Below are 13,166 nucleotides of genomic sequence, written 5' to 3'. Positions count from 1 at the left end.
GGCAAGGAAAAATATAAGTTGCTGATCTGCAGCATAATAGTGGTTTTAAGACCACCATGGAGCAAAATAGGAAGAAAATTACATGAACTTTGGATTACCCATTCAAGTTGATATCCATTTTAAGAGACAGAGCTGTTCTTATAAGAATAAATAGCTGTCATGAAAAAATGAGTAACCTGTATTTCTAGCTATTCAGATAAGGAATAAAGAAGATTAATTCCTTGTCACTGCAATCAGTAAACCAATGAAGCCAAATAATAACTATGGCCTAATTAATTTCCTTCAATAATATCTGAGACTTCTTTCTTAAGACATACAATCCTATCTCTAAAACACATACTTTAATTTAAATGCCATTGACCACATAACAAAATATTAACACCTTTTTTTTTTTTAATACACACTTACTAAAACACCCAACAATATGTGTCTATGTGCCATTTTCCAGATGCATTGGAAAACTGACTGAAAAATAACTGCCCCATTTTTTTTTCTGTATGGTTAGTTTATTGAATCTATTGAAACTCGATTTAGTTTATTAATACAGCCTGTCAAATAAAATACAGGGGGGTCTGTGTGCCTTTGCAGACTGCTAAAACAGAAAAAAATACCTTAAAATCCAATTTCAGTGTGATCACGACAGATAAAACACTTAAACAAATGAGATATACAGTACTGCTGGATGCAAATTTCTTTGCTGATAACTCTCCAGTCTCAAGAGCTCCATTTTCACAACATGAAGTCACAGATTGGCAATAGACAAGCTTGGTACCATTGGAGCAAAAGGCTGAATTTTTTTGTTTTTAATAAAGAGAAACTTGAAAAAGTTGAATTAAATTCTTTATTTATTATTCTGTCTACATCACTACTCTGGTTCCCAAATACTGCTCTGTTATAGCAGTAACATTTATGGACATGCTTTCATTCATCAAATATTTATTATTTAGTTGTACTCTAAAACTGTAACTGTTTTAGTATAAACTTTTCAGTTGCTTTAAAAAAATCACTGTAAAGCAAGAAATATTTTTTTATGAGTTGACTTAAAAAAGAACTGAGATTTTTCCTGCCGCTTCACCAAAAACCGAGTCCAGACAAGACTGAGTTACTGTTCAGCCAAAACTAAGGGCTAGTTTCTACTGGCTTAGTTTGAACTGATGTATGCCAAAAGGTATTTTCAACAAGGGCCAAATTCTGTGCTGGGAACTGTACAGGCATATGCATATAATAAAAAGTGCATCAGGTTAAACTACACTTTTCCAGCCTACTTCACAAAATTACAACCATGCTCCAACAACTGCAGCTATTTACAGTAATCACAGGTATGGCAAGTCTAAACTCTCTGCAACAAGAGGGATCAAGGCAAGAGAAATATCATATATGTTATAATTACATCCTGCCTCCTTATGATGAAAGTAACCTTATCACAATCAGGGTATTTATCTCAGAGATGAAACAGCAATAAAGCACTCTGGTGTCTCAGAGGGGATGTTAAACAGGTTTTCAAACAGACAGAACTTTGTTCAAGTACAGCGAAGAATTTGGATTTGTATCATCTTCACAGTTGGTACATGCATGTGCTGGCTCTGGAGGGTGTACCACTTTCTTAAGAGAAAGCCAAAATATAGCTTGCAGTTTATATTCCCTGATCGTGGCCTTCAGACTGGTGAGCGCTCATTAAGGCAAGAAGATAGGAAATTATCCAGCTTCTACAGAGCTGGTTTTTCTTCAGTTGTGCATCTAATCTTGTTCTAGGGCAGCAATCAGCCAGGCTATCCCTCTGCACAGATAATGAATGAGGCCTTCAGTAACTCATGTATAGCCTAATTTCTGAGGAAAGCTATGCAGTATACTGCAGTTACCTTCACCTTTCTGTCTTCACAGCAGAGCAACAAGACCCTGCAGAGGGGACAGACAGTGGCAGTCCCACCTAACACATGGCTTCCCAATTCACTTTGGCCAAGCGTGCAGGTACAATGAAAAGCATTAGAAAAATGCTACAGAGAAGGGATTATTTTTCCATGATTACTTTGTTGGACAGTTACTTGCTCAGATTACAGGAAAAAAAAGCGAGTGTCTGTGCTTTAACTGCCAATCCTAAAACCCAGTCCTGGAATTAGGGAGTTTTCCCCACTTTTTTTCCTTCCAAACAAGAAATAATTCTCTCTGCCTTTTGTGCCACGCTTTAGAAAAACACACTATGTCATCACAAGATTTTCCAAGAAGATTACAAGGCATGCCTCAAAATCAGGTTTAAGAGGTACTCAACCTTGTCTAGGAAATATTTCAGCTTGAATACTGTACACTTTTTATGCTTTATAATGAAATCCTAAGATTTTATTGAGAAGAATACCAAACAACTTTTCTTTCCTCTCCCTTTTTTTCTATTACATATGGGATTTGTTAATTTGTTTCACTTCCCCATTAATGGTTGGGCACTTTAGTTTCACTATTTAGACAGAAAGAAGCTAAGCCACACACTGATTTTAAAATGTTTTTTTTGCCAGCAACAGAAGAAGCAGTAAACTAAAATTCTGCATGGCAGAGACATATTTTTGCTAAGAAAATAAAGATGCGTAAAAGAAAGGTGCAAAACACTGTTAAATTCTGAGCTCTCAAAAAATACTTCTGTAAACCTGGCAAGTGAGTAAAAACACCTTTCCAGACAAACAAACAAACAAGCGACCCCACCAACGTAATAAATCAACAGTTACAATGTTCCTAAAAAGAAAAATGGAATTGGAAGAGATAAAACATAATGTGGTTACAGAGATGGTAAGAGATAGAGGTGAGAATTGAGTAAGAAGTCTTTGCACATCTAAATAAATGCAGTGAAAAGAATCATTAGTGAACAAGTCCTGATAACTGATAGGGACTTTCCATTCCTAACTCTGCCGATATACCACCCTCCATCCCTACCCCAAGAGTTTTGGGGTTCCCACATTAATTTGCATTACTGTATGAACACAGTACCTTTTAAACATGGGGGTCATTACTGAGAGCTACACAGGTGATTTAAAATCCATTAAAATGCAAAGCAATGCAGCAGTCTGCCCTGTGTGAGTTTGTGCCTTTGCAAAGCACTCAGGAAAAAGCACCAAGATCTTCCTTTTTGGCACATTGTGCAAGGTCTGAGTGACGCCACTGGAGAGAGCTGACGCTGGATTTCAGCTGAACAGCGCAGACAAAAGGGGAGGACACCTCTGAAAACACAGAATTAGGAAAGCCCTGGCAGAAAATGACAGTCATAGCTGATGCTGGAGGACACAAAATGCATCGTAAGTCTGCTCTGTAATGGCACGTAGACATGGAGTTCTCACCAAGTATATGGACACTTCTGTAATTAGAGAACGGTACTCATAAAGGCTTTAAACCAAGTATATAGGGTTCAATAAGGGGAAGTGCCAGGTTCAGCATTTCAGTCAGAGCAACCCCATGCGGTGCTACAGGCTGTGGGGAAAAGGGGGTGGGAATCTGCTAGCAGAAAAGACATTGAGGTTCTGAATAGCTTCCAGAGAAGGGCAACGGAGCTGGGGAAGGGTCTGGCACAAGTCTTATGAGGCGTAGCTGAGGAAGCTGGGGTAGGGTTGGGAGAAAAGGAGGCTCAGAGGGGGCCTTATCACACTCTACAATTACCTGAAAATAATGTTGCAGCAAGGTGGGAGTTGGCCTCTTCTCCCAGCTAACAAGCAGTAAGACAAAAGGAAATGGCCTGAAGTTGTGACAGGGAAAGCTTAGATTGGATATCAAGAAAAATATCTTCACTGAAAGGGTTGTTAAGCCTTGGAAGAGGCTGCCCTGGGAAGTGGTAGTCACCATCCAGTGGTGGTAAAGTCCAGAGGAATTTAAAAGACATCCTTAACATGATGCCCAGGAACATGTTTTAGTGGTGGGCTTGTGCTGGGCTGACAGTTGGACTTGAGAATCTTAAGGGTCTTTTCCACCCTAAATGATGCTATGATTCAAGAAGATACTCCTGACATTCTCTGAGCCTATATGTGTCTTTCTTATCCTCATCTCTCTGAAAAGCTCCAGCACTTACATGAAGGCTGCACATCATTCAAGATGAAGACTTGGGGAACATAAGCCTCAGACAGATGCATAGCATCCTGAGTTTTTAATGTGTGTGTATATATATATATATATATATATGTATATGAATTTTGAAGTTGTTTTTTTTTTCCAGAAAGATGTATACAACAGCATTTTAGAAAAGGTACTACCCATAGTAGCTACTGATATCACAGGACTCAAAAACACAATGTTCAAACCACAGCCTCAGACATGGCCTTGACTATGAGAGACAGAGTTATTAACAACTCCAGTCTTTGTTCCTAAGCCACAATACAGAATGAAAACAAGCAATGCAACCTTGAAATTTTTCACAACACAATTTTTGTTTCTTGGCCAACTTTGCTTGTAGCTTGTCCTTTCTATGAAACTTCCTGCTTTTCTGGGAGACAGTTACGTTTTGTTGATGCAATTCATGTCTGCAATCAATGAGTCAAAGACTGCTTGGCTTCAAAAACTAACCTATCTTGTCTCTTGCAAATAAAAACATACAGGAAAATTTAGTAGGATTAAATCATTAGAAGAGACACACTTCCCACAGTCATAAAAGATAATGCTTTTATAGCACACGTTTGATGGTCCTGTTTGCACAGCTTTATACCAAAAAAATGCAAAGCATATAGAATCAGAGAGCTGAAAATGGTTTTTTCTACTAAATCCCTTTCAAGGGATTTTTTAATTAAGTCCCCTGATTTCAAAGAAACTTCAGGATGTGTGGAGTTGTGCTAATTGTTTCCTAGGATGGAACCTGGGCAAAGGAATCACTGTACTCCAGTCATCTACAGCTGCTAGAAGCTTCCAAAGAGTTGACCAGCTTGAATATAGTCATGCTGCTCAAGCAAAGCTTGGAAAGGCTACTGCCAAATATCATTGCTAATTTAATTTCTTGTGTATTAATAAGCACTGCTAGCAAGTAGACCATCAACAGCCCTGAATGGTTGGTATATTCCTGTGTATTCTATAAAGTCTTACCTAATTAGGAGGTCATGATGGTTGTAAAGGTAGATAAAAATGACTACTTTTGGCCTGTTTAAGTTCAACCTTGAATAAAAGACAAGCCCAAACTTTATCTCCCACCATCTTCAATAGCTCTACCTCCTCAAACCAGGCCTTCAACCCCCAATTGTTTCTCTAATGTAACTTTTCTTTGCATATCTAATCATCACCAAATTGTTACTTTCTGCCCCATACGAGCATGACCTCATCCTGGCACTGTGTCTTCATTCACACACCCAGCAGCAGTGCAGAGGATCGACAACTGCTAAAAACAGCTCAGAGCTATTTCTTCCCACACAGCGTCACCAAAGACCACCTGATAGGTTCTTAGTCCACAGCAATGCAAAAAGAGCTTACTTCACTCTCTATTATCTGCATACATGGTGGTTTGGAACAAATCTAGTCTGCATTTTAGATTGAAATTCCCAAAGCTGACAACCTAGGGGGACAAGTCCCTCAGTTCTGAACACAAAATGATAAACTGAATTGTGCTTTTACAGAAGATTTTCCTGAAACAAACCAAAACACCCAAACCGAAAGCTGTGAACGTGTGGGTTAGGGAGACAGGTCAGAGTTAAAACAAAACATTAAACACATAATACTTACTTTATACTCACAATGAGAAAACTTCAAGAATATTAAATAAAAATGCAGACTGGTATCAGAGAGGATAACCACCATTCCCTAAGGACTTGTATGTAGTCCACAAGATTGGGAGGAGCATTTATTCAAGAGGGCTATGTAAAAAATGTTACTGTTTTCTAGAATACCAAATCTTTGGTATTTGTTATTTCGGTAATTTGCTTTTCAATAGGATTTTCAATCTCCATAGATGGTTATTGCCCCTGAGACAAATTGGTAAAAAAACTTTATGGGTTTTTTCATAATTAAAAACATCAAAACGCAACCCAGCTGTCTAGGAACAGACACTGACCAACCTCTACTTTATGTTTAGCTTGTTACATTTTTATAATCTGGGGGCAAACATTACACAGTGACTGCAGCTCACATACTAACTATAACCAAACTACAGGTGCACACAGACTGTTTGAATGCAAGCTTCTGCTCCTGCTCCTTCAAGGAAGTAGTCACATGTGCATGGTCTGCAGGTGCAGCTCAAATGCTCTCTAAGGGACAGGCATCAAACGTGCAAATTCTAGGTTTTAAACAGGTAGTGGTTTATTTAATGTTCTGAAGCAATGCCACAACATTTTTAACAGCAAAATGCACACCAAAAATTTTGCTTAAATTGGAAGCGCCTGCTTGTTGATGTCATTAGTTTTATTTAGCTATTTTGTGCCATTTGTGCCAGCGTTTAAGTTGCTACAAGTTTTCTCATTTCCTGGTAGTCTTATTTGAACAAAAGGATGGGGACTTAGTTGTTTCCAGGAAGAAACTCCCATCTGAGAGGCAAGTTGTCCTCAGCACGCTACTAACCCTTTCCACCCTGCAAAGACAAGATGGAAATAAATTGTACTCTTAAATATCAAACAAATAGAATTCACTTAGCCTAATTCCCTTGAACATTAGGAAGGAACAGAATTTATTTTGGAAAGGGCAGCTACTGGTTTAATCAGACTTGGACTACTTTTGTGATGCCACTATACATCATGCAGCTGTATCCTTAACACTGCTAAAACTGCAAAACACCAAAATTACGAAGGTTTTCAATATCTGAGCCCAATGAACTACTGCTGCTAACAACCCAACTCCCAAATCAGTGGGCAGAGAAGAGGCCTGAAGTAAAATAAAAATAAAACATCCAGGTACATCATTCTACCTGCCTGAAGCTACAGAAATGTCCTCCTCCAATAATCATAGTTAAAATACTTGTCTCAGTATCTTTTGATGACTATAAATACTTCAGACTCATTATTATTGTCACCATGGGTAAATACCAAGAAATCACCACAGGCATATGACAGTGAAGTCATGGGAAGCAGAGAAACATATAAAGAAAAAATTCAATTATGAGCTTTGCAAAGTTTTCAATTTAGGCCAATTTAGCCTCAGTTAGAAGTTGCTTTTTTGGCAGCTTTCTAATGCTGTAAATTCCAGTCATCCTGAAACACTTACATTTTGCTCAAGGGGTTATTCTTGTTCTGCCACCAGAACAAGGGGAATCCTGAATGGCTGGCAAGAAGCTTACTTTTCTTCTTGGAGAAAGGTTCCATTACAGTGTACAGTGAACTAATTCATTAGAGCCCCACTTCCTTCCCAAAAGTTAAACTAAATAGCCCAAGTCCATTTATGCAAACTGCCAAAAGGAAAAAAAAATTAATAAAGTTCAAGTACTTAGAAAGGAATAATAGACCATATCCTACTTTGTCCATCAAAAATTATGTTTGCTTAAGCAGATGAGAAAGAATTATTACATCTTTCCACTGGTTTGACAGAAGTCAGCAATTAGTAGTGGAGATACAGGAATTTTGGAAACAAGATTTTACTGAAAAGGAGGGTGCAAGTAGAATGAGAAACACCTAGGCCTTAAGAATTAAAAAGAAAAAAAAAACAAACAAAAAAACCACAGAAAGTTTATTAACAAAATGGAACCAATATTCTCTGGTTTTCTGTTTTCAGTAAATTCATCATGAGAAGTCAAATTTATACCAATATGTCTGGATTACCAGTTACAGTAAAAGCACTAAATAGTTCACATATATAAGTTTCAAAAATATAACATATATCTTTAGTGTCATTAATATATTTTAAGAACACTGAGCAAACTTTAAAGGTCAGAACACCAAGCTATTCCACTTGTCCTTACCCTGACAGAACTCATTAAATCCTAATCACTGCCTAAGATACAGCTATCCTGATCTTAAAAAGTAGTTTTTCTATATGCAGTTTTAAAAATATACATTGTTGAAAAAAAAAATAAAATCATGTAGCTAATGTAATTTAATTTGTACATTAATGTTTCTTACATCAGATCTATTCATAGAATCATAGGATAGAATCAAGAGTAATTTAGGTTGGAAAGGATGGCTAAGGTCACGTAGCCCAGCATTTAACCCAATAAAGCCAAGTCCACCACTAATCCTCTACATTGATATATATTTACATGAAAAACTTGTGTTTATATGCACCTATCTGAGGCTTCTGTTCTTCAAGTTTTTTGCCCTGAATGATTCCATCTTCATATAAGTGGTGGAACTTTTCAGAGATGAGGATAAGAAAGGCACAGGTACCTCCTTGAATCATGGGATCATTTAGGCTGGAAAAGACCCTTTAAATCCTCTAGTCCAACTGTTAACCCAGCACAAGCCCACCACTAAAACATGTTCCTAAGTATCACATCTAAGTATCTTTTAAATCTCTCCAGGGATGATGACTCTACCACTTCCCAAGGAAGCTTGTTCCATGGCTTGAAAACCCTTTCAGTGAAAAATTTCTCTTGATATCCAATCTAAACCTTCCCTGGCACAACTTGATGCTATTTCCTCTCATCCTACAACTTGTTCCTTGGGAGAAGGCACCTAGAAATGTGAGGTCCCTAGTTTCTAAGTAAGAACTTACAAAAATAACAATGACTGGCCTTCTGAAAAAGTCTTGATAAATATCAGCAGCCCACATCAACTTACACAATTTGTAAATAAAATACCTGCAATTTTTCTTCTCCTGCAGTAATTAGTAATTAGTCCTAATGGTCCCAAACTCAAGACACAACATGGACAAGTCATCACAAATTCTTCATAGGGATTTTAAAAATATTTAGGTACTCTATAAAGTATACAGGAGATTATAATCTGACATTTTAAAGTCCGCTTGTGGAATGGGGGGTCATTTAATGAAGACTTTCTTCAGCTTCCATGAAGTTCACATTCTGACATCTTTCTGATGGTTTGGGTAAGTAAATTAAACTCAGATTGTACTTTAATGGAAAATCAAATTTATTCATTCAGGCCTCTTGATTAATTACTGGGGTGTAATTTTTGCTCTCTCAGTTGTTCCAGTCCTTGAAAGTTTAAAGGCTGAAAAAGAAGCAACTGCCTCTCCAAACCGGAGAGAGTATTTCTGTTACATGCATTCTTTAGACTGCCTTGACCACTTTCCTCAGCAACAGCATATCCAAAATGACAGAAACAACCCTCCCAGAGCATCAAGAGTATGCTTGCTCTTCTAGTTCATAAACTGCCCTTCTCCTTTTTTTCCAGTCTCGTCTCAAATATCTGTAGCATGAAAACATTGTAAATACTACACATGCAACTACAAGTTTCATTCAACTTGTAAAAACCATAAAATAAAAAAAAAACCAACTTACCACATAAACCCCCTGAAGAGACATGAAATTGCAACAGATTGAAAAGTGTACAATTTGCAAAGCAAATGCATGCATATTATTGGCAAAATATGAGCAACATGCACATAAATAAACCTCCCCCTTACTATTCCTCTGAACTACAACTTACAGCCTTCTCAAACACCCAGGTTATTCTTCCCAAAGGCTGGTTCCCTAAGGTTGTCTAAAGGTTGGCTTTCCCAAAGATGGTCCATTACCCCTAGGAAGCAGATCACCCACGCAGACTCAGGAAATGAAAAATGGGTTTTCTCTTCTTCTTGCATCGTTTTTAACTGGTTCAGTGTTGGGCATTCCATACAATTCAGCTTCCTACACTGAGTCTCAAAAGAAAATGGACCACATGTGTACACAAAAGAATTAAGAGACAAACACCAATTAAAGCTATCATGATCTATCTTTTATTTCAGACTTTTTTGTGTGTGTGCCATGGGACATTTCCTCAGCACCTCTCTTCAAAAACTCCCATGGAAGCTATTTGAATAGCTTTTCTTATTCCTTTGAGAAGTAACACAGAAATGGTTAATAACTTTTTTTTACTAGCAGGAACACATGGAAATCTGATGTCATAAGACTGGTGAAGCACCAAAGACCTTGATGGGAAAAAAATAATGAATTAAAAGCCATACTATTGATACAAATCAATTAGTAACTGACCCCTTCATGATCACAGATCCCCCACTTTCCCCAGTGGTCTTTCCAAATGACACTCTCAAGAAGACTGAAATTCCCAATTTTTGAAGTTGGTATTTAAAGAAACACATCAATCACAACTACCTAAAGCGAATTATTGTGTGACTGTTCTCCACCTTTTAAATCAGAGTTAAAGACTTTCATTCCATCACATGTACACTCTACTTACTTCAGCTTCGTAGAGGAATAACTCCCTAGGTGTTTTGGAAAGCGCCAAATAGTTTTCAGATTTTAATATTAATTATAACTGGTTTGGGGACACTGATGAGATTTGAACCAATGTCCTGTGTTAACCCTGACCAATCAGTCATTCCTCAGCACATAAGCCCCCATAACCCATGTGCTTATAACAGCTGGTAAAAAGTTTCAGCAGTTGGTTTCTGAACAGGGCAAGAGAACTGTCTTCACTGAAGTGAGAACTTACTCAACTGGTTAGCACAACGCATACACATGCTCCTGCTGTAGAATCCAATTTATTCAGTTCACTGGTTTACATCTTTAGGAGTTTGTTGGGTTTTAATGTTCAAACATAAATGTAGGGATCTGTAGAAATCCCTACAGAACTAGCTTGATTCTTATGTCAGGTATTTGTTATAGTTGGCTTACTGAACTGCAAATTTCCTTTTGGTGAGACTTATTGAACAAGGGACTCTTTGTAAAAGGCAGCAACACTACTCTTTTTATCTGAGCTTACAGAACCTGTAATTTGGGAATTGCAAATTTACAGCATTGTGAGATTTCCCTTTGCACTCTTTATAACTTCAAACGCTGGGCCAAATTTTACCTTTACTTATCCCCAAGCAATGACTCACATCTCAAACTGCAGTTTGCAGAACAAATACCTCAGGTAGTATCAAGCTCTCCATTTTTCAATTAGAAGAGCTACAAAAGCTCCAAGAAGAATGAAATAAATTTAAGTTCCATGTACATTTCATATTATTTCCAGTCTCTTTTAGAACTGGAGAGTCAGTGCAACAGATATGCAGGTTCTGCCAACTCTGCACATAAATAAATTGGACTTGCTGATGGCACGGGAACAGCACGATGCTTTTCTCCATGCCCAGCACTGTCGATGCAGAAGAAAAGAGGAGTGGCTGCTTGAACAAAGCCATGCTGCCAAATATCTGTACATGGAGCTGCTGCCCAGTCTCTCTCAAAGCAGCCTGCAGACATTCAAAGAATCCAGGTGGTGCTGCACTGGATATCTCAACCAAATGTAAAAATCACAAACAACATTAAGAAGAAAAAAAATAATTCACATGTTCATTCACAGAAAAACAAAACAGAACACTCTTCTTGCTTCAACTGTGGCTGTAGCTGTAAAGTGATTATGTATGAAGGAAAGAATTCAGTGTGCCTTTCAGCTTTCATGAATTAGCAGAGATTTCAAATGAAAAGGAAAAAACAAGGTCTATCTGAGTTACAGTCTGCCCCATCTGAGAGCTGTTGTCACAATAAACACATAACCCATGACGCATTGCCCATATATATTTTCACTATGAAGCACAACAAAGACAGCAAGCATCCTTTGGCACAAAAGCCCCATGCACAACCTCCCCCCTGTGGCATTCTGTTCTGATGCATTATTTGCACTAGTGTGTAACCAGGAACTACACTCATGAGCAAGCACAACACTGCATTCAGGCACAGAACCGTCCTCTTCATAAAGTTTCAATTAGCCTTTCAACTCAATTGCACTGCATAAAAAAGAATCTGGGATACTACATACAAGATGTCATGTTTCATAAGAAATTTAATAATATATTTTATTTTTCCTATTGACATTTAGTTTGGTTCTGAATTCAAAATACGAAGCCAAAAATGCAAAATAAATTATCCTATGAAAGTTAACAAATTATTCCATTGTTTTTAATAGCACTGGGCAAATCCTACTGAATTAGGCATGCATTTGTCACATATGCAATAAAGAACTTAAGACTAATACATTGTTCCCATTGTAAATCTTAGTTTAGAGGTTACATGTTAACATTTTAAATCAGCTCCAGGCTTAAGTTGGGAAAGGCCAATTATTCCACAAGCAGAAAAAAATACAGAAAGATGACTGACAACCAGATCTGTTTTCATGTCCACTGCTAGCTAAGTAAGATCCTTTATGAAATACTTGACTAACCTGCTTGCTCTGTCAACTACTGCACTACCTAAGGTACCTTTGCACAAACTCCTCTCAGCCTGCACACATTAAAATGCGTGATGCCCGAGGCTTTGGGTAGCAATTCCACAACGCGAGGGGTTATCCACATTTACCAGAGCCTTTTTCACCCGAGGACCGTAGCTCCCGGGGAACTGTCAACACGCAAGGTAAACAGAAGATATTCTTGTAGCTCTATCCCTATTTAACCCTGCCACTGCATGCCATATAAACGACGTAAAACAGAGTGTAACCATCCCCAAGACCTGTGCATCCCTAGCCTGGGTCTCCCGGGCGGGTCCGCTTCACGGCGTGTTGCAGAGGGTGCACTTCAGGAGCCGCAGCACCCTGGAGCGCGATACTCCCTCCGGCTCCCCGGGCGCTACCTGTGCTCCCTAAAGGCGGGACGCCCCCGGCGGGGACATTTAAACCACAAGCTGGCCCTGGTGGTGTAGGGTTAGGGCAGGGGCCGGCCGTTCCAGCCCGGCTCTCCCTGCAGGTACCGTCCGCCCGCCGGCTCGGCCCGCCCGGCCGGCGAGTGCCGGTGGCGCCGGGCGGTCCCGGCTGTCAGCGCTGTGCCCCAAGGCAGCCGCCGGGCCCGGGCAAGCCCCCCGCCCACGCACGACCCCGCGCCACAACCAAACCCAGCCACAACCCCAAGCAGCCGGGGCACGGCGAGCAGCCCCAGGCGGTTCGGACACTTACAGCGCTGGCAGAGTCCCGGCACGGCCGCCAGCAGCCGGGCCGCCCCGAGGAAGGCTCCGGGGCCGCGCTGGCACCTGGGCACGGAGACGATCCCCGCGGTGAGGCACGCCAGCAGCGGCACCCACATCATGCGCCGCGGCCGGCACCGCTCCCGCTCTCTCGCCCTCTTCTCGGGGCCGTGTCTCGACGCCGCGGCGCGATCAGTCCCGGCCCCCGCGGGGGCGGCGGCGGCGGGGCCGGGGGAGGGGCGGCGGC

The 13,166-nt window shown here is 39.9% G+C and overlaps 1 protein-coding gene across 2 annotated transcripts in view; it reads right to left on the bottom strand.

Annotated features, from left to right (window-relative positions):
• ITGB8 (integrin subunit beta 8) overlaps nucleotides 1-13,131 on the bottom strand; it is a 46,630-nt gene extending 33,499 nt beyond the window's left edge. The window contains exon 1 of one of the 2 annotated variants that reach the window (XM_015619281.3): nucleotides 12,912-13,131. In XM_015619281.3, coding sequence (XP_015474767.1) covers nucleotides 12,912-13,041 — 130 coding nt within the window. In that variant the 5' untranslated portion in view covers nucleotides 13,042-13,131. Of the gene's footprint in view, nucleotides 1-2,970; nucleotides 3,347-12,911 lie in introns of those variants that run through there. The other variant, XM_015619282.3, reaches the window with a different exon arrangement.
• Between the last annotated feature and the right edge of the window lie 35 nt (nucleotides 13,132-13,166).

The sequence above is a fragment of the Parus major genome, chromosome 2 (assembly GCF_001522545.3).
Source record: "Parus major isolate Abel chromosome 2, Parus_major1.1, whole genome shotgun sequence".
Lineage (NCBI taxonomy): Eukaryota > Metazoa > Chordata > Aves > Passeriformes > Paridae > Parus > Parus major.
This window is presented reverse-complemented; position numbering and strand designations above follow the sequence as displayed.